At 39.4% G+C, this 23,047-nt stretch overlaps 1 protein-coding gene across 1 annotated transcript in view; it reads left to right on the forward strand.

Moving 5' to 3' along the window:
• The window catches only part of LOC126455176 (DNA (cytosine-5)-methyltransferase 3B-like), a 154,840-nt gene that overhangs the window by 53,146 nt on the left and 78,647 nt on the right, over positions 1-23,047 (forward strand). The window contains exons 3-5 of the mRNA XM_050091154.1: positions 12,172-12,216; positions 12,316-12,377; positions 12,543-12,663. Coding sequence (XP_049947111.1) covers positions 12,172-12,216; positions 12,316-12,377; positions 12,543-12,663 — 228 coding nt within the window. The remainder of the gene's footprint in view (positions 1-12,171; positions 12,217-12,315; positions 12,378-12,542; positions 12,664-23,047) is intronic.

Below are 23,047 nucleotides of genomic sequence, written 5' to 3' on the forward strand. Positions count from 1 at the left end.
TTAACAGTTACTTTTTTTAGAAACTGTCCTTACACAAAAGCTGCTTCAAGAAGTAAAATGCAAACTCTAAAGCACTGATCAAAACTATATGCTATGCACTGACATGAGATTTATATATGAGTCAAGTGATACGGCACTTCTGGCAGCATGAAGCTACCCAGGAAAGTTGCTAATACAAAGATAGGTACTGAAGTCTATGCAAAAAAACTTACTGTGTGTTAGTAAACTCTGGTCTACTCAGAAGTAAGTTAGAATACCACTGAATGAAACAGTGTTTACAAACTGTGTACAACCAATAAGCTGCTGCTGCCAATCTCCACTCTGCTAGGGGCTGGAGCTCTACTGTATATTTACTGTTTGCAAGGGTCATGGAATCAAATAAATAAAGTGATCCTAGTGACTTATGCTGTGGAAAACTACAGCACAAAGTAAATTCACTCAACACAAATGGTTGAAAAATATGCTAACTCTGACAAGAAGAATAAATAGCACTACTGAAAACAGCAAAATAATCATATAATGTTCACTTCTATTCAGAATTAAGTTAGAATACCACTAAACCAAAGAACATATACAAACTGTGTACAGAAGATAAGCTGTTCGTGCTGTTTCTAATCTCCACTGTGCTAGGAGGCTGAAGCCCTGCTCCTATTATGAATTTTCCTCAGTTGTCCATAATGAAACCACAGATCGAACACAGTGTAGACCAATTAAACAAATTAAACTGTGTGTGTCAGGGGCATCTGTATTCAAGACAATTCAGGGGAAACAAGGCCAAGTAACCAATAATAACAGGTCACAGTGCAACTTAAAAGTTTCCTCAGATTCAATTCCTTCACAGCTCATGCCATAGACCCCTTCAAACAAGGCAGCTAGACCCTGGAGATGATTTAAACTTAAATGTCACCATCAAATTTAACTCAACCAACCTGTCACAAAGTAGTGACTGAACATTTAAAACAATAAAATATAGCAACCTTACAAATCATACCTTTTCAATGGCACAACAGCTTTGTTCACATCACTCAACTGTCTGCACAAATAGCTCACTCCTCTTTTAATAAAGTCAGTACAAGTTCTACCTCAGTTCCACAATACTAAACTCTAAAAATACTCCTAACAGAATTGTGTGTTAGACCAGCAACTATATATCATATACCCCACAACAGTTTTACACATGCAACAGACGTAAATGTCTCCCAATTAGCAACAACACATTAATATGGAGACCTCACAGAGGAAAAAAGTCCAATTTCCAAATCCATGATGCCAGTTGCTCAGGAGTGCACACTCAAGCATAAGCAAAACTATGCTGTGTTGGTCTTCCATTCAATACCATAAGAAACAATGCCTGAGTAATCACCATCAAATTCTGAGCCAAAACACTCTTAAGCACATCCACCTATTAGGAAAGTACTAGATGATGTATCACATAACTCTGCTGCAAGCAATGGCATGATCAAAAGGCTGCCAGAATGATATCTGCCAAGATAACCTCACATCATGGTGACACCAGACAAAACCAAATCGTTACCCAACCACCAAATGTGATTAATATTTCTGATTAGCTCTACACTGTTGAACACAATGAGATGAAAAGACCCCATCCTGTGCCATCATAGGGCTCAGGCAAGAGGTGAGACCACTTGCAAGGAGAGCACTGCATGCCAGAAGTGGCAGGTTTTCAAATTTCCAAAGATATGAGAAGCTCTTGGCACAACAGTAAGGTCTTGAAAAATCCGATCTTATTATTATTCATCTCAGATTTTTCTTTGTATAAAAATGTATGCTATTACTGGAAAAATATGTTAGTTGGTGCAGTTTTCAAGCATAAGATTTAGTTTCTGGAGTAATATTGTGAGCTTATGAAAAATTAGGGATGAATTTGAAGAGTAACAAATCAATACTTATGAAAATGATGTGATTCATATATATGCATAAATATTGCCAGTAAATCCATTTTTATATTATTATTATTAACTCTTTAAATGCAAACAATGGATTTATCTTTTCCTTTTCTACTCGTTCTCCGTTGGTATGATGGATAAATCGGTCTGTATGATTCTGTGGCCTGTAGTTAATATGAATGATAAGTTATAGTCAATATGGTGAGTAGCAACTATCCTTTTCATTATATTGTTACATTCCATCCTGGATTTTCTAATTGGTTCATATCACTTTAGTAAAGAGATATGTTACCCTACATCTAACTTACCAACAAAAAATGGTTACAAAATTTGAAACATTTTTAAATATATGCTTCACATTTTCAAGATAGGGAGTGATCTAGATTAATGTAGAAACAGAAGTACAACTTGAAACAGCCAAGATCACTATTGTACAGCATTTATTGTGATGACCAGTCTCATCATACTACACTGCCATCATTAGATTTGCTGCTGTACATTTCAATAAATCTTAATCAAATGCATATTATACCACATCATATCATAGAATGATACTTCATGAACATGAGAACAATAGTATATCAGCAAGTCAAGCATAAAATAACTGTTACATAAGCCAAGGTACATATTGCACTGATTATATAATACGAATTTTATCAAGATTCAGTGAGCCCACCCGGCTAGCTGCGCAGTCTAACGCGCTGCTTCCCAAGCGGGAAGGCGTACTGGTCCCTGACATGAATCTGCCTGGTGGATTAGTGTCAAGGTCCAGTGTGCCGGCCAGTCTATGGATGGTTTTTATGGCAGTTTCCATCTGCCTCAGCAAATGCGGGCTGGTTCACCTTATTCTGCCTCAGTTACACTATGTTGGTGATTGCTGCTCAGACACTGTCTCCACATTTGTGTACACCATAATTACTCTACCATGCAAACATTTGAGAGGGACCAAACTGGACAATAACCCTGGGTTCTGTGTGGGGTGGCAGTGGGGCGGGTGGACTGCTGTGGCCTGTTGTGGATTTGTGACCCACTGAGAGCTACGGCAGGATGAAGCCTCTCTATCGTTTCTAGGGCCCTGGATAAATACACACAATAAACAATACACAAGATTCAGTAAAATGTACTGCAGAAGATCTAGCAATGGCAATTTAGTTTACTGAAACTGCTCATTACATAAATACTGTACAACAACAATCTTGGCTGTTTGAAGTTGAACTCCTGTTTCTAAATTTTTTATTGGTTGTTTGATTTTGCCTGTTGGCTTTCCTTCCATCATAACCCAGTGCTGTTTTCCTTTATTACTATTTTCTGATGCATAATTGTACTCAGAGTCCGTCCTTCTATCTCATCTTGCCTGTGTTCCTCTTGTCGACTTACAAATCGCACTGCTTCCTCTACTTATGAGCCACACTGTGTCAACTGTCTTGGCCATGCACAACAGACAGTCCCAAGACCGCACTGACTGGTGGTGCAGCTTCTCATGTTCCACATTACTCCCGCCAATATCATATCCTGTACTTCATATAGCTCACTCTCCCTGCATCACCCTTGGGTATTTTCATGTATTATTTCCTGCACCTTTCCTGTGCCCTATGAAATTGTATCTCATCCACCAACCCCTCCCCACCCCCAACTCCTTCCACTCTCTATTCCAGTTTGCACCCACTAATTTCACCTAATTTAGTCATGTTTGCCATCCTCCATCTTCACACTTATCCATTCACAGACCAGCAACCCACATTGTGTCTTCACATCTAGTTCAGCTGGTTTTCGCCTTTCACTATCTGCCTACTCCGTCAGATTTCATATTGTTGCCCCTTATTTCATGTTTCCTCCTTTTAATGATTTTTCCCATGTGTTTGTGTGTATTTTTGCAAATGTTTTGGACATAATTCTTCATTTTTTACATATTTTTTGCATTTTTCCCAGTGCCATGGAGCCTTGCTGCTCCCATGTGTGTAAATACAGAAATGTTTCCTTATCCCTAGCCAGAACCCTGTCCCACATACTGTTCTTATAGTGTTGCTTGGCTCATGGAGTCCCCCAAATGGCCTTAGCATCAAATTACCCACCGGTGGCTACTGCCCTTTCTTCCACAATGCCCTTCATCTGTTCCCAAACTTAGCCCTGCAAAATTGTATCAATCAGGCCCAAATGTCCTTGCAATACCTTCTCTCCATCTGTAAAATTCACTTGCTATGCAATCCCAAATTTCTGGATCCCATAACACACACTGAAACTCTTGCCCTCCAGGAACTAGAGCTTCATGCACAATGCCACCTCACAGAACTCTGCAGCCTGCTCACTTCCTACTCCTGCCTTGGACTACCACTGCCCATCACATCTACCATAACCTCCAAACCTCTCCCACATCCCCTGATGGCTGACAAACCTGGTCTCGCAGACCTACTAATTTATCCCATCTGCAGAAACTCCCTCCCACCACCACGCAAAATCCAGAACCCAAACAGACCCAAAACACAATCGCGAACCTTTCCTCCAAAAGCCTTAGCCCTGCAGAAGTATCAGTCCTTTTCAAAGGCCTCACCTTTGCCCCACCTCCAAATCCAATCATTTAGGACTTGTTAAAAGCTTTTCTCCTTCTCCTGATTCCTACAGTGGAAACACTTTTTCACCACCAACCCTACCAATCAGACTCAACCAAAGATCAATGTTGAACCCTTCCTGCCGTATCAAACCTGCCAACCACCAGCAATTTCCCCATTTCGGCAGTTGGTGCCCATTCCATACCAAGAAGTCCCTTCCACATAGTCTAGCCACTTGTGGCCATCACATCTGTAAAGATGAGTGGTTCCTCTTGAAAAACACCAAGGTTTTTACTGAGATGTTTACAGATCATAATTACTCTCGCAACCTTGTACAAAAACAGATCTCCCATGCCTTATCTTTCCAATCCCCCAACACCTCCCAAAGTCCCTCCGGTTGGCTACAGAGGAGCATTCCCTTTGTGACTCAGTGCCACCCAGTGTTGTGTCTAGAAATTCTGCATACTTGGTTCACTAGACAATCAATCAGGCAACTTGTATTAATGAGTTTTATTACAAACGAGATGATTACAATACTTAACTTTGATGGATGTGTCGCAAGGAAAGGGTGACACACAAAATAATTAGGCTTCTTCAGAATAGACAAACACAAGTCTGTGCTACGTAGAGTTTATTAATGGAGTGGCTAACACTGAAGCTGCTACTGAAGTGGACTGCCACCAGTTGGGTGCAGCAGTTATGTCCTCTTCACGTAGGGGGTGCTGCTGTCGTGTTGTCCTCCTGGAGGGAGGTCAGTCACTGTGTGACTGCCTGACTTCTTCTCGTAGCCTTCTCTTCCCTATCATTCCCTACTGGTGTGCTGGTGCTCACTTTACGCGCTGTAACATTCCCCCCACTCCCCCCCCCACCCCTCCCCACCCCCCAAAGTAATAGACCGTCATTGTAGATGGAGCAGGACAGTGGGGAGGAGGAGGCAGGAGCATGGATGCCCTGACGGACCGTAAGCTGTGGCTGCAGATGACATCAAAATTCCAGTTGTACCCCACTATCCAGCCTTTGCTCTGATGAAAATGTCCCCCAAAATGCCCAGAATGGGTGCACAACCACCTCCTGAGGCCCATACCATGATGTAAAAAGTGTTGACTGATGCAGAATTGGGGGGGGGATCCAGCTCCATTGGTTGGATGAGAGGAGGCAGGGGAGGTGAAGTCCCCATCTCTTTGGGGTCATCCCGCAGTGTCGTGATGACACCCTCTGGCAGCTGCTGTGGCCATGCTGTCCTCGGAATCCGTGAATCTGGGGGAAGCGATACAAAAGGATGACCATGCACATGGCATTAGCAAATTTGATTGTGATGTTTCCACTGCAATCCATCTGGGCCTGAAATGAGATACATGCATGCGCAAAGTTGATGAAGGATCTCACCTCAAGCCCACCATCTGTCGCTAAAACCCTCAAAAACACATCATCATGTGATGCGTACCAATCTTGCAGCCTTCCTTCAGTGCCGGATGTGGAGGAGGTTGGAGCAGTGTCTCATGGTAGCAGCCGTGAAGCAATTCCCCCGGTGATGGTCCATCTCGTGGATGCAAACGATAGGACGTGAGAAACAGTTGCAATGCTTGATCCCTGATTTGTGCAGTGTGAACGTTGGTATGAACTGAGGGCGGTTGCCCAACACTAAGACTTCAGGCAAACCTCTGAGTCAAAAAATAGAGGACAATGCCTGAACTGTGCTATGTGACATTGTTGAGTTTTTTGGCACAGCAAAAGGGAATTTGCTGTAAGAGTCTACCACAATCAAGCAACAATTGTTACAAAACGTCCTGCAAAGTCTGTGTGCACATGTTGCCATTGTGATTGTGACTTAAGCCAAGCAGAGAATTTGCGTGGTGGAGCAGACTGATTTTCCACACATGCATGACACTATGACATCATCTGTTCTATTTCGGTGTCCATACCCTGCCAAGTACAGTGTCGACATGCTAACTGTTTCATATGAACAATCCCCTGTGTCCTTGGTGAAGTAACTGCAACACTTCCTTTTTCAAAGCTTTGGGGATCAACACACGTGACTGTCCACTGTCTTTTTGAACAAGAATCACACCTTGCTGTGTAGTGAGGCTATGCTGACGTGCAAAGTATTGGTGCACTACAGAGCTCTTTATGCTGTGCAATGAGCAAGGCCAAGATGTGCAAACGCATTTTAGCAAAAAGTTCAAATCTGAATCAGCTTTCTTGGCCTGCACAATTTTCCTATAGTTCAGGGGAAAGGATTGAAGCAATTCAAAATCCTAAGTATCGATGTGACAACAAGATGCAGCAGAAGCGTCAATGTCTGTATCAGGGCTAATCGGAAGATGTGAAAGTGCATCTGCATTATCATGTCTAGCTGTCAGATGATACACAATCTTGTATTAGTATTGAGACAACAACAAAGCCCATTGTTGCAATTTTTGGGCTGTTTGTACAGGAACCAGCTTTATCAGTTGAAACAAGTACTGCGATGGCTTCTGATCTGTTAGTAAATAGAATTTTCTGCCATACAAATACTGGTGAAATTTGCTGACACCACACACAATAGCCAATGCCTCTTTCTCAATTTGTGAATAGTTACACTGAGCTTTGAACAACTCTTTCGTTGTGAAAGTAATAGGCCTGTCTTTATCACCAGATCTGTGTGAAAGCACTGGACTGATTCCATAAGAGGAAGAGTCAACTTGCTACCACCTGGTTTGTCAGGATAAAAGTGAACCAAGTATCAATCACTCAGCAATGCATCTTTAAGTTTTTGAAAAGCTGCTTGGCACTCATCTGTCCAAACAAAGGGGATGTTCTTGCAACACAAGTGATGCAATGAAGTTGCAATTTGTGCAGCATTCAGTATGAACCAAATATAATAGCTAATTTTCCCTAAGACTTACTGCAATTCCATGACATTGTAAGGAACTGGCAGATCACATATGGCTAACAAATGCTACTGAAGAGGATGTACACCTTGACTGTTTATGCATGACCAAGATACTGCAAGTCAGGTTTTAAAAAATGATACTTGTCCAGTCCACACTTTAGTCCTGCATCAGATAACACACAAAACAAAGCATTCAAATTTGCAATGTGTTCTTCAGGTGTACTATTTGCTATGACAATATTGTCCAAATAGTTTGAAAAGTTTGGTACTTGGGCAGTCAGCTGTTCCAAATACTGTTGGAAAATAGCAGGTGCAAAAGCACTGCCAAAAGGTAAATGCAAATATTTAAACAAGCCCAAATGAGTGTTGACAACATTCACAGTTAATGTTAAACATACTGTACATGTGAGAAAAGTAGCTAGTGGCTACCTTTTCTGAGCCTTTAGTATGACATGTTTGTGGTAAAGTGACTGATACCTTCAATGTGCCAGAACTGTCAAGGGGAACATTTATAACTGAAATTTTGAAAGGCCAAGATGATGGGCTTGTCATCTATATAGATCATCACTGGCTGGGCTTTTATTTCAGGGCAAAAATGGCTCATGCTCTCATATAACACCAGCAGCTCTCTGTCATAAGTACTCAATTTCCTTTACCATGGCTCTAATTTTGTCAATAAAACCTTAATGGCTACAATTGATTGTTGACTGTTTGGTACAGAGGGGTGCCAGTTACACTTTTGCTGGTGTGTACAACAATGGCCAGTGATGTAGTTGGTTCAAGGTAGGCAAGCAGCACTGCTTCCAAGAGGCCTACCTGTAGATTACAAAAAGCTCTTTCAATTTCTGGAGTCCACTTGAGTACTCTTTTGTCCTTCGTGTTGTAATCAAAAAGTGCTTATGTTATAGGTGCTTGTATGGAAGCTGTCACCAGAAGATGATGGCGATAAGAATTCACCATGCCCAGAAAATGTCTCAATTATTGGTAAACCTTTGGCTTCAGAAGGTGGTGTAAAATGGATAACTTCTGTGGTAGACACATTGAGCCAAGACCCTATGGTAGAAGAATGGCACTTCACTTTATCCTGTGACACCTTTATACTCATTCAACACAGTGCCATGACTATACAGTTTCTGTCATACTTCATGAACATACCTGTCACATAACTGAACATTAGTGGGGGAATACCAGGATATAATTCAAATATCCAAAACAAAATTTTGTTCCCTACAGAACTTCATTATTGAAATATTGGTGAGTTTGAGCAATTTTTTTGAGTCCAAATACCACAGATGGCATAATGTGGGTGAGAACAGCAGAACCAATAATCTTGTTATGACTGGTCTGATGTCTCTTCTGTGCATAGCAGGGGTACTTGGTACAAATGATTGCACTTGGCCTGAGGTTGGATTTACTCACAGTACTGTTTTCATTGACTGCTGTACAGGTGATGACATGTTAACGGTGTATGTGTGTCCCTCATATCAACATCGTATCTTGGGGAATGCAGAAAATACTCATCCACTATGGAAGTACTCTTGTATTGGTGTCACCAACTGTGTATATGTATATCCACATATAAATATCAGTGTTCATTTTGTGATGTTATTCAGACATGGAGGAGATACAGAGAGACAGGAACTGTCGATGACATGCCCCGCCCAGGCCACTCAAGGCTAATACTGCAGTGGATGATGGCTAGCTATGGATTATGGCTTGGAGTAACCCTGACAGCAATGCCACCTTGTTGAATAATGCTTTTCATGCAGCCAAAAGACATCATGTTATGACTCAAACTGTGGGCAATAGGCTCATGATGCACAACTTCGCTCCTGACTTCCATGGTGAAGTCCATCTTTGCAACCATGACACCATGCAGCATGGTACAGATGGGGCCAACAACATGCCAAATGGACCGCTCAGGATTGGCATCACATTATCTTCACTGATGAGTGTCGCATATGCCTTCAACCAGACAATCGCCGGAGACGTGTTTGGAGGCAGCCTCATCAGGCTGAACGCCTTAGACGTACTGTCCAGTGAGCGCAGTAAGGTGGAGGTTCCTTGCTGTTTTGGGATGGCATTATGTGGGGCCAACGTATGCCACTGGTGGTCATAGAAAGTGCCATAATGGCTGTACAATACGTGATAGTGCAATCATATCAGCAACATATTGTCGAGGCATTTGTCTTCATGGATGACAATTTGCTCCCCCATCGTGCACATCTTGTGAATCACTTCCTTCAAGATAACGACATCGCTCGACTAGAGTGGTCAGCATGTTCTCCAGACATGAACCCTATCAAACATGCCTGGGATAGATTAAAAAGGACTCTTTATGGATGATGTGACCCACCAACCACTCTGAGGGATCTATGCCGAATCGCCTTTGAGGAGTGGGACAATCTGGACCAACAGTGCTTTGATGAACTTGTGGATAGTATGCCACAATGAATACAGGCATGCATCAATGCCAGAGGACATGCTACTGGGTATCAGAGGTACCAGTGTGTAAGGCAATCTTGGACCACCACCTCTGAAGTTCTTGCTGTATGGTGGTACAACATGCAGTGTGTGGTTTTCATGAGCAATAAAAAGGGTGGAAATGATGTTTATGTTGATCTGTATTCCAATTTTCTGTACAGCTTCTGGAACTCTTGGAACTGAGGTGATTCAAAACTTTTTTTGATGTCTGTATATGTAATGATTTTGGCCATAATAAGAAAAATGATCAGAATGTGGGCGAATTTCCATCATGTAGAAAGTGTTTCTGATTGTGCAATGTATGGTGCTGCCATTATCTTGTCATTCTGTTCTTGATGCCACAGGAGTGAATAAATATGCATGAAGACAAAATATGAAACACAACTTCAACTCATGACAAATTTGTTGAAATAGGAATTTTGTAGTAGAAAGTTTATGTCTCCAAAATGCACTGTATAACATGTGTTAGTATGAATAAATTTTTCTTCATTTCTGTGATTTTGTTTTAGCAGTCATGTTTCCATCTTTTCCATGAGTTATTGCCATTAGTGATGTATTCAGAAATATGATGCAGACTGATAAAAAAAAATGTGTTTATTGAAAATAGTATGCAGTTTGTAAATGTCATAAAGATCGTTAAGTGCATTTACATTCATTGTTTACTAGAATGAAGTGATGTTAAAGCATTAACTGTATGCATTTAAAAATCTTGAAATGGTGGCTCATGATATTGTTGTGCAATAAATCAGTCAAAATAAAAAACAAAGTCTCTCACAGATTTCCATTTCTGTTCACAGGCAAATCATGTTTGCTTTTTATATATTATGCATTATTCACACTGACATATTAAATTTTGTGTGTGGGGGGGGGGGGGGTAGCTTCCATGAACTAATCCTATCAAGCCTGAAACAAGAGCACTACTCAACCTCATTCGTGAACACTCTTTTAAAAAGCATTTTGACACAACTGAGGTATCTCAGTAAACACATGTAAGCAAACGATCTCATGTTTCACCTAAATGGCAGTGTTTTAATTAACATTAATTAATTAAAATATAACTGGGTTGACATGAGGCTACAAAAAAAATTTAAAAAAATTGCATCTCATTAGAGGAATACAAATCTGAAATCATATTTTGTCAAGTCACAGTATTTTGAAAGTAATCATTGTGTTCTTATTTACATTTTAATTAATTAATGATAATTAAAACACTGCCATTTAGGTGAAACAAGTTATCAAAATTAAGATCGTTTGCTTACATGTGTTTACTGAGATACCTCAGTTGTGTCAAAATGCTTTTTAAAAGAATGTTCAAGAATGAGGTTGAGTAGTCCTCTTGTTTCAGGCTTGACGGGATTAGTTTAGTTCATGGAAGCTACCCCCCCCCCCCCCCACACACACACACACACACACAAAATTTAATATGTCAGTGTGAATAATGCATAATATATAAAAAGCAAACAAAAGTAAAAAATTTGATGCACACAATGAGACTGAGAAAAAAATCTGAGTAAAATGACTAGCATGAATAAAGATGGTAAATGTTTCATCATAGCCAAAATTATCTGCTACTCATATACATAAACACCTGAAACAAAGAAGTGTGAAGAACAGATACAAAAATTCATCCAAATCAAAATACATACAAATTTCTAAGTTAGCATCATTACAGGTGTCTGTGTACATAATATTTGTCGCCAAGATATGGGATATATAGCTTAGAAGCACCATGAAAGGTAACTATCAAAACCTTGAGATAAAGAACGCAAAAGTACAATGTTAACGTATAGAATATGTAAGTAATTCCAGAAAGCAAGCATATTCTTGAAGCAGTTACTGGAATGTCCACCATTAAAAATTACTTCAAAAATTTTTATAAACACTGTTGCAAACTGTTACCTCAACACATGAATTTTCAAGATTTGCTGCAAGTGTTTTATGGTGCACTGCAGACTATAAGTCATGCCATGCATGATCTGATGGATGGCACCCAAAACTGAGCAGGTGATCACATATTGCAATTCCAACTGTAATAACATGAGGAGTCATAACCAGGTGTCATAATACATACACATCTTCCAGTTTCCTTAATAGTTAAAATTCTGCATTAGTCCATACAATGCCTGATTAATTTGTCTGTGTTTCATTGCTGAAGGTACTTGTTGAAATGTTGATGAGTTTATATCAGTATTTCATGAATTATTTCATTTACATCACCTTCTACTCATGCAGACAAAATTAATCATTACCGTATTTTTTTAAATGTATCACATACATTGCAAGAAATACGAAATGTACCCAATATACGCTGAAATTTTAATTTTTTGCGTTCTAAACAAGTTGTTATTGTGTTATTTTACAGGAAAGGGCCAAGAAATATATGTTCACTACAAAGGAGAATAAACTGGTTAGTATCTTAATTCAATAACATATGTTACTGCCTTCTCAGTACTGTATAGTAAATTTGCATATTGATGAATGTTAATTCTGCACTTCTTTGTTTTAGGTTGCATGTGCCATCTGTTTCTGGAAGAGTGATGTTAACTGTACAAGTAATTCCTGTCTCTGGTAAGCAAAAATAGTTTTTCATGAGAAGATGTAACAAAGTGTATTATTGGATGATTAGCACAATGAAAACATCAACATATAATATCCTTTTAAAGAAAAGCATATTATTTAATGTAGTTTGAAACATGAAGGAAAATAGATAATTAACTGCAGAATTTTTTTCAGGACCTTTTGTACAGCGTGCTGTTCCGCATTCACTATAAGCAGAGCCAACAGAAGTTGCATACGTTGTCTTGATGAAGGCAGTAACCTTATACTGGGAGCAAGTGAAAATAGATTAAACAAGGTAAGAGGGAACTAAAACTAAAATGTAATACAAAATAACTGTATGATACTTTTACAATCACAAAATCTACATCTTGTACTTTACAAACTTAATTTAGTACCTTAACAGGAAAATGAATTCTTTTCCTAATGTTTCATGTGAATGAAATGAAGGAACCAGTTTCTTAGTAATTCAACTATTAGTGGATAAATGAGAAAATTCTCATGAGCCATGAGAAGTGGATAAATCTGATTATTGGTTTTAGTCTAAAATTTTGCTCAGAGATATTGCAGAAGGCTGGAAATGGGTATCAAGGGAGAATAACTTAACCTTTAGTTTGCCCATGCCACCCTGCTTCCTCCTTACAAGTGATCTTCCCATTCCATAACTTGTTTTCCCTGAAAGTTCCTCATGTGCTCTGGGTTACTGAGTGCAGTGTGATAGCTAATATTACTTCTTCTGCAAATGAAATAAAAGCAGTCAACTCTTGTGCAATGAATGAAATATAAGATACTGAATGATCTTAAGGTTCTTTTCACATTGTGGTGGAATATGCTGGGTCCAAAGCTGCATACCTTAGTGTGTAAAGGGGAAAATTTCACTTTGTAGCTTTATTTCTTTATTCTGCCGGGGAGGGGGGGAAGCAATTGTTTGCATTGAGCATGGTGCTGTATAATATGAAAGAAGTCTGCAATATCAGCATATTTAGTAGCTGCATGATGAAATTTCTCCCTTAGGCAATACTAAATTAGTTGTTAACACTTTGGAGATGAGTGATGTACCTCCAATGTTGTATGAATTATACTTAAAAAAGACAAGTGATGTAGGATCTATATTGGTCATTTCTCAACTTTGAGAATGTATTCCAATGTTTGTTGTACATCTGTCATCTGTATGAAGATACTCTATGGTGCTTCCACTACCATAAAGAACACAGAAGGCATCACTTTTCTCTTGTATTGACAGGAAACAAATACAGGCAACATTATGTGTTACTGCTAACTGGTGTTCACATTACCTTTTGTTGATGCACACCATTCCTCACAATGTAACACACATTGCAAATAGCATCAATTGTTGTCTGTACACACTTTGTATTTATCTTAATGATGGCCTTACAATACAGTTGTAGGTATTTTCCCTCATGTAGGATATGGGAACATACCATTAATACATGGCAAACAAATATCTGTGTATAAAGCATTTATTCAGCTCCAATACAATACCAGGTGCACAGGACATCACATATCTCAGAAAAAGTCACCAGTCTCAGTCACATATCTTCCACAGCTCAACATGGGAACACTGGTCAGGGAAGCTAATTGTAGCAATGTCCGAAATACAGATGGTCCCTCCCCCATGAGGAGCGGAGCACCGGAGGGGAGGGAGGGAGGGGGTTGTGAGGTCAACATCATTGAATGGTGATCTCTGCTGGTACTTCCTGATGATGTTTCCCACATATCAAGCACAGGTGGTACAGCACGAACTGTGGTGGGAGGCAATGGGGCCAGCCGTAGCATGAAGTACTGGGTGCTAGAGGCAATTCTGCATCTGCTGTTGATAGAAGTAGATCATAGGCAGGTGGTTGTGGTGTAGCTGTGGGTGACAAAAAGCATGGAGACAGGCGATAGTGGGCTTGACCACCTGAGAAAGCCAGGAGGACACAGCAGCAAAACCCACAGTTTGCAGTAGGTGGAAGGTACAGGAGAGTTGGGTAGCAGTTGGTGTGGATGCGGCATCCAGAGCCACATGAGTAGCTTTAACCAAAATTTCAGAGTTGGCCAGTTGAATCATGACTTCATCTGTTTGAGAATCATAGACACTGAATGTGTTGCCAGTTTGATGGGTCACAAGCCAGGTGTGAGCAAGTCATCTTCAAAAGCAGTTGGATCGTCCAAAGTGAAGAGGGTCCACACAGGTTTCAGCCTGTTAATGCTGACCATCATATAAGTGCTGTTTATGTTGTTTTTGAAGGTGTGACTACTATGCTTCAGCATCTGGAATGGCTGGATGTAGAGTAGTTATAAATCCAGCCATATTGAGACATCATGGAGTATAACATATGTACAGTCCAAGAATTCTTGTAGATGGATGGCTTTGGGCCTGAGTGCACAGATGGGGGAGGCACTAGCATATTACAGATAAGACTTTTGGCATGCTGAAGTAATACAGGGAGTTCCATCAAGTTGGCCATACACATTGGAAGAACAAATTCCGCCAGCAACATGAGGAGCTTGCTGTGAAGTATTTCCATCAGCAAGGTTTTATAAGTATCTTTCAAAACTGTTCAGACACCAAAGAGAACCCGTGGTAAATCATCAGTCCAGGTGCATGTGACAGAAGTGCCCACACAGGAATCTCAAAGGTGCCAAGAGATGTTTGCATTTGGTAGCCCACCTTACAGCATTGGCACCTGAGGCATGCTTGTATCCATGCACAGCAGTCATTCTGATGCCTGGTCAATCAAAGCCAGATGAGTGAGGTTGTGGAAATGATTAAAGATTAGCAGTTGCATTTATGTGAGGAGGAGTGTTTGAAGCCTGTACTGGGACACGTCACAGAGGAAGCTAAAATCCAAACTGGGAATTGATCAGCGTTCAATTTTGAGATTTGAGGAATTGTTGTGAAGTCAGGCCGGAATTGCCAGGTCCTTCTGTTGTTCCCCAGCCAGTCTTCTGTAGTAGTCAAGAGTGAAGGAGATGGTGTGTGCATGTGAAAGATAATCAACAGTGTTGTCTGCTCTGTGCAAATGATGGATGTTGGTGGAGTACTGCAAAATGAGATTGAGATTGCAAAATTGTTTTGAGTTGACAGTGAGCAACGGGTGATGTATGGCATCTGTCAAAGGTTTGTGGTCAGTGTATATAACAATATGATGACCCTCAATATCTTTCCAGAAATGGTGCACTGCCTTGTATACAGAGAGCAATTCACAGTCTGATGCAGACCATTTCATCTGGGAGGCTGTAGTTTCTTGGAGAAGAAATGGAGGGGTTGCATGTCACCTACCACCTATTGCTGGAGGACCACCCCAGTGGTGTCTCACTCGCATCGGTGGTGATGATAAATCAACAATGTAAGAAAAGATAGAGCACCACGTACCATAAAGATGGCATGTGAAGTTGCAGGCAGGCACAATTAAGACACTTACCTGAACTTTCAGCCACAGCCTTCATTATGAAGAGAAACACACATTATTCATTCTCACAAGCAAGTGCATCTCATGCACATGTGACTGCCAACTCTGTCGATTCTGGTCCGAGCTGCCAGAAATGGGGATCGTATGTGTGTGAGGTGTACTTGCATGGGTGAATTTCTTTTTCTGTGGAATGGGAGGACACTAGGAATTTGTTTCTTTTCATGACAAAACACTAAATGACTGCATCCAGTGTCAGTATCAGAACAAAACAGGAATAGCAGAGAGGATGAAACCTGGTCGTATTTTGGATTGTAATAAAAACAATGATGCTGTGAAGCTCAGCTACCAGTTAATGGTCTACTATTGGTTTGAGAGGAAACAAATGAAATGGTGAAGGAAAGATTTTTCACATTTTCATAACAATGATTGTAAATTCAATTGTTTTATATAAAAAGTCAAGGCCTACCAGCAAACATTTTTTCGAATTTGTCACTGAATTCGCAGCAGATTTGATGAACAAAAGAGGCTTGTCTGAATCAGTTGACATTCAAAATAGTTCAACTGTAAAGAGATGCAGTGAACAACATGTTCTCAAATTGATTATGGCTATAGGAATGTCAAAATTCCCTCCGAAGAGAAGTAAGAAAGTCAAAATCAGGGAAAGTGGGTAGAAAATAACTAGGCACTATTGTGAAAAATATGACATATGACTTTGTTTCCCAAAACGCTGTGAAATGTTTCATACTAAAGCAAATGTAACTTAGTAATTTAAAAAATTCCTTTTTCAAGTAGTTCTACTTTTAGTACCAACAACTTCTAATTCTATCTCCATTTAGGAAATTAAAGCCAAAAAAAATTGTTGTTGTGGAAGCAGTATGTAGCCATGTAAAACAAATTGTAAGTTTTTTTCTTTGCAGTATGTCATAAAAAAGGCCTCTTTCAAATGCAGTAAACTGACTTAAGTTCTTAAGTTCTGTGCAGTAGAAACTGCTACAAAAAACTGAGGAAAACTACAAAAAAAAAGCAAAGTACCTGCCAATTTAATGATACCCCAGCTGCCCAGTCCTCAAAGCATTAAACAAATGAGTACAGAGGTTTTCATTGAGTATTATGAAGTCCGTATTTTTAAAACAGTTATAGATGTGTGTGAGTTGTTATGAACTGTTGAGGATGATGAACAGAAAGAATGAATTATAAGCAAACGTAGCAAAGACATAATGAAGATATAATCAATTATTGTGCATAGGGCAAAGAGAGGTGGAATCTAATAGGAGAGGGACACTTAAGGAGACTAAGATTGAGCTGAGGGAGAATACCTTTCATAGGTAATGATCAGCAGTTTGAATTTTTGTGGTGCTTTGAAATTACTTTTTGATGGTACTGTGAAACTAGTAGTCAATTCCTATGTTATTTTGTGAGATCAAATAAAATTTCATTAAGTGCTATCATTCAGATATTTTCCTAACTATTTAAAATGTCATTGAAAATCTAAATCATGTTCAGATGCTGGTTTGGGACTTGAACTCCATTCTTCCAGAATGTGTGAGAATCCTCACTGTGTCTAAGAAAACCACCATGAGATGAAGCAATAACCTCAATAGCTTATGTTTTCTTGAAAAATCTCCTGTGCATGTTTAAATATGCATTTCTTATTTTTTTACTTTTTGTTGTTTTAGGCTTGATTATGTTATTGTAATAAGAATGGATGCGGAAAATTACCACTTATCTTATTATAAAACATGTGAACAAAACAAAAAGTGAAAATTCTGGCTCTGTTAGAGACATTTTTGACTGTTGCAATTTTATTCACACAGTGATAAACATTGTGATAATACTTAAGGTTTGATTTATTTGTTTTCACTGCATAACTGAATCTCTGTGTCCAATGTCTTGTCAAGATACAGTTACTAAGTCAACAGAATGTCATTCATGTCAGGTCGTATGCTATATTGGAAGCATGCTAGCAAATGATATGTTATTATGACACTAAATTCCTCCTATTTTTCTGATACCATGAAGGCTCTTCAAGCTATTGACTGTATGTGCATAGCAGATATAGTAATCTAGACAATCCAGAATGTCCATCTCCATGTAGATCCCAAAATAATCAGAGCCTTTATGGGAGTGTTGACCCCATTGCCAATCTCTCTGTGCAGTAACGTTACTGATGGCACACAGAATGATCCATCAATAAAAGGAAGAGTGGTTAGGGTTGAGGTACAAGAAGCTGTGGTCAGTGAAGTCTATGATGATCTTGTAGCATTCTGCCTGACAGCTGCTATGCGATTTAAATATGCCTCCAGATAGAGCATATGTGGGTTTCTCTTTTGATGAGAGAACATACCTGAGTCCAATGCTTGTACTTACAGATATATCTCATTTTAATGATGATAAGAGGGCAGTAGCTGCTTTACAAGCTAATCTGCCCTATATTACAATGAAACAGCTTTCACTGCCACCATAGTTCGTGTCAAGACACTCATGGATGACATAGGAACTCAAATCAAGAGCAGCAAATCAAAAGCCGAAATGATGAGTTCCATTTTCTATGTCCCTTTACAAAGAAGGATCAAACAGTAAGGCCCAAGTTTATTTATCACAGCACTGCTAAGACTGGTGATATAGATATTAGTATCAATGGCAAGGAGAAATAGCTAAATAGTTGAAACTGAAAAAGACCCAAGGGCCTGATGGAATCTTTATCAGACTCTTCATGAAATTTTCAGCTGTGTTAGTTTCTGTTTTAATTATAATGTACCATAGGTCTCTTGAACAAAAAAAGTTTTTGTTGACACAAAGTACAGCTCACATCTGTTTAGAAGAAGGGTAGCAGAACTGATCCACAGAACTAACGTCCAATATGGTTGAATGTCATCTGTTGTATAATATCGTAACATGTTCTGTGCTCAAATTTAATCAAGTGTCTTAAACATAATTAGAGCCTCTATGCTACTTATCACAGATTCCAAAAACATTGGTCGTGTGAAACCCAACTCTCACATTCCTAACGTGAGATGCTGAAAGCCGTGGACAAGGCAGCCAGTGGGATGCAGTATTTCTTGTCTCTTCAAAGTATTTGACACAGTGTGACACCAAAACTTAGTACCGGAAGTGGATTCATGTGACACATCAAATGAAATTTGTACTAGATCCAGGACTTCTTACCTATAAGTGTGCCCCAAGAAAGTTTTTGGCACCCTTGCTATTCATGTTCTACATTCATGACATAGCATGACATAGCAGACATGATCAGTAGTAACCTTGCACTTTTTGCAGCTGATGCAGATGTCTAACAATGAAGTACTATTTAGAAAAATTCAGTCATAGCCTGACAAGTTACACGGAACCCGCCCTAGAATTTTGCCAAGTATGTGGGACCCAGATGATACTGAACAAACAGGGGTATTGAAGAAACACAAAGAAAGGCAATGCAAATGATAACACATGTGCTTGACTCATGGGATAGTCTCATGGCAATGCTGTAAATAAGTGTGCCCCAAGAAAGTTTTTGGCACCCTTGCTATTCATGTTCTACATTCATGACATAGCATGACATAGCAGACATGATCAGTAGTAACCTTGCACTTTTTGCAGCTGATGCAGATGTCTAACAATGAAGTACTATTTAGAAAAATTCAGTCATAGCCTGACAAGTTACACGGAACCCGCCCTAGAATTTTGCCAAGTATGTGGGACCCAGATGATACTGAACAAACAGGGGTATTGAAGAAACACAAAGAAAGGCAATGCAAATGATAACACATGTGCTTGACTCATGGGATAGTCTCATGGCAATGCTGTAATGCTTGGAGATAGATCCAAAAACCAGTACTAAGTGAGTAATCTAGGTATATATGACAGCATCTCATGCATTTAGGGACCACAAAGACATGGTTAGAGTTATTACAGCATGTACAGAGGCATTTAAGTAGTCATTCTTCCTATGCTTCCATATACACTACTGGCCATTAAAATTGCTACACCAAGAAGAAATGCAGATGATAAATGGGTATTCATTGGAAAGATATATTATACTGAAACTGACATGTGATTACATTTTCACGCAATTTGGGTGCATAGATCCTGAGAAATCAGTACCCAGAACAACCACTTCTGGCCGTAATAATGGCCTTGCAGCTTCAACACGATACCACAGTTCATCAAGAGTAGTGACTGGCATATTGTGAGGAGCCAGTTGCTCGACCACCATTGACCAGACGTTTTCAGTTGGTGAGAGATCTGAAGAATGTGCTGGCCAGGGCAGCAGTTGAACATTTTCCGTATCCAGAAAGGCCCGTACAGGACCTGCAACATGCTGTTGTGCATTATCCTGCAGAAATGTAGAGTTTCTCAGGGATTAAATGAAGGGTAGAGCCAAAGGTCGTAACACATCTGAAATGTAACGTCCACTGTTCAAAGTGCCGTCAATGCGAACAAGAGGTGACTGAGACGTGTAACCAATGGCACCCCATACCATCACACCTGGTGATACGCCAGTATGGCGATGATGAATACATTCTTTCAATGTGTGTTCACCGTGATGTTGCCAAACACAGACGCGACCATCATGATGCTGTAAACAGAACCTGGGTTCATCTGAAAAAATGACGTTTTGCCATTCATGCACCCAGGTTCGTCATTGTGTACACCATCTCAGGCACTCCTGTCTGTGATGCAGCATCAAGGGTAACCACAGCCATGGGCTCTGAGCTGATAGTCTGTGCTGCTGCAAACATCATTGAACTGTTCATGCAGATGGTTGTTGTCTTGCAAACGTCCCCATGTATTGACTCAGGGATCGAGACATGGCTTCATGATCCATTACAGCCATGCAGGTAAGATGCCTGTCATCTCAACTGCTAGTGATACAAGGCCATTGGGATCCAGCACGGTGTTCCGTATTACCCTCCTGAACCCACCGAATCCATACTCTGCTAACAGTCATTGGATCTCAACCAACGCGAGCAGCAATGTCGTGATATGATAAACCACAATCGTGATAGGCTACAATCCGACCTTTATCAAAGTCGGAAACGTGATAGTACGCATTTCTCCTCCTTACACAAGGCATCACAATGACGTTTCACCAAGCAATGCCTGTCAGCTGCTGTTTGTGTATGACAAATTGGTTGGAAACTTTCCTCATGTAAGCACGTTATAGGTGTTGCCACCGGTGTCAACCTTATGTGAATGCTCTGAAAAGCTAATCACTTGCATATCACAGCATCTTTTTCCTGTTGGTTAAATTTTGCATCTGTAGCATGTCATCTTCGTGGTGTAGCAATTTTAATGGCCAGTAGTGTATGAATGAAATGGGAAGAAACCCTTATGTGTGGTATAATGGGAGGTACCCTCTGATGTGAACCTGACAGTGATTTGCAAAGTATATTTTTAGATGGAAATGTAGAAATCAGTGTGTGACATGTTTTAGCATTTTGTATTATGTCAGAGATCAAGCAATGTTTTTCAATAGGTAATTTTAAGGTGTTAACAATGATCATCAGTGGCTGCACCAAAGAAGTTAAGCAACTGTTATTTTACTCATATTGTAACAATATATTTTATACAATGAAAGCAGAGATAGTTAATAGATCGAGCGCTTTTATGTGAATCTTTAAGTGAATATGAGTGAGAATGGTCTATATTTGCCTTGGAGTAGGGAGTAGTTGTGTGGGGCAACATCAGTGGATTTGATTTTGTTCTAGTTACTTGTGGTATACTGGGTCAGTAACCATGTGAAGTGAATTAAATGCACCAAAACGGTTTGAGTAGACTGATGGAGATGAAATCCTTCAAGATGCAGTGACATGACATGGTAATAGTGAAGACGGTTTAGATATGCATAACCTTGAATGTAATGAATTTGTAGTTAGAACTGAAAATTTGCACCGCACTAAGACTTCAACCTGTATTTTCTGCTTATTGAGAGTGGTCACCTTAACCACCAGCCTGTCTGATGATGCTTTCAGATATGAGTTGTATTGCATCATATTATTTTTCTTTCTTGTCTTTCCTTATATATAAGCTATATGTAAACTGAATTAGCTATAAACTGGAGATATCACCAAAGGTAAATGAATGAGTTGTTTTGTGGCAAGGATAATGTTTTGATATATCATTAAATATCTTATGAAACAAAGTTAGAAATTTGCTCTTCAATTTATTAATTGTGTACAGATGTGTACAGATGTATGCTTTGATCTGTCTACCAGCATTGTTAAAAATGGGTATTTTAACCATTCATTAAAAGTATTGTAAAAATTTGTTAGAAAAGGAATATTTATTTGCATGGTAATAAGTTCAAGTCCTATCTGTTCATAATTTCACTCGCTGCTGGGATCCTGCATCAAGAGGTTCGGTGCAGACAAGAATAATTCACACCATATCTGGAGGAACGTTAATTAATTATCTTGTGTAAAGAAAACTTATGTTAAGGTGATACATTCCACACCATTATGAAATGTCGTATTCATGATCTATGGAACAAGGATTAATGTATGTATGTAGACTAAACACAATTGATTTTAATGTGAAGGTAATGACTCAGACTTGATAAGCACCTATTGAAGATTACACTAAAAATATTGTGCTTTGTGTGACAGATCAACAATTTCCATGGTTGTGGTGATTATTTGCTACCGCACACTACTGGAAGCGGTATTGCAAATTATGGTTCTTTACCTAGAATGTAATGATATTACAGGTCTGTTGATGTTGATATCAGTTAAAGTTCACCCAAGGTTGTGCACAGATTCGTAAATTACATTAAATTCTTTTTTTTTTTAAATTGTTCTTTGCTATCAACTTTTCCGATTTTGCAAGTTGTCATTGTCACTGGTGATGTGCTCTACAAATTTCAGATGCCAGCTATTCTGTGCAAGGTGCTCTACCATGTGTATTTATGGTATAATGGCACATGATAGTTTGGTATTATGAATTTTCAGTTTGGTGTAGGATACAGTTAGGCTACAAAATCAGTTAATATTGTACTAAATATTTGTGCCAATAGTGATTGAGAAAGCTTCAACATCTACCAGTGTACCTGAGAAGACACACAGAATATTATTATATCCATAGATTTGTAAAAAATGGATATTTTATTTCATGCTACATTTGAGGGTATGTGGTGACTTCACCTAGTGTGAGACAATAGAACACAGAACAATAATAGAGCCTCAATATAGATGATTTAGGAAGTAAGTCAAAATAACAGTGATGAGTGTGATTTCTATAATAGTCATTCCGCCTGGTTTTGTACACCTTTCA

Source organism: Schistocerca serialis, chromosome 1 (assembly GCF_023864345.2).
Source record: "Schistocerca serialis cubense isolate TAMUIC-IGC-003099 chromosome 1, iqSchSeri2.2, whole genome shotgun sequence".
Classification (NCBI taxonomy): domain Eukaryota; kingdom Metazoa; phylum Arthropoda; class Insecta; order Orthoptera; family Acrididae; genus Schistocerca; species Schistocerca serialis.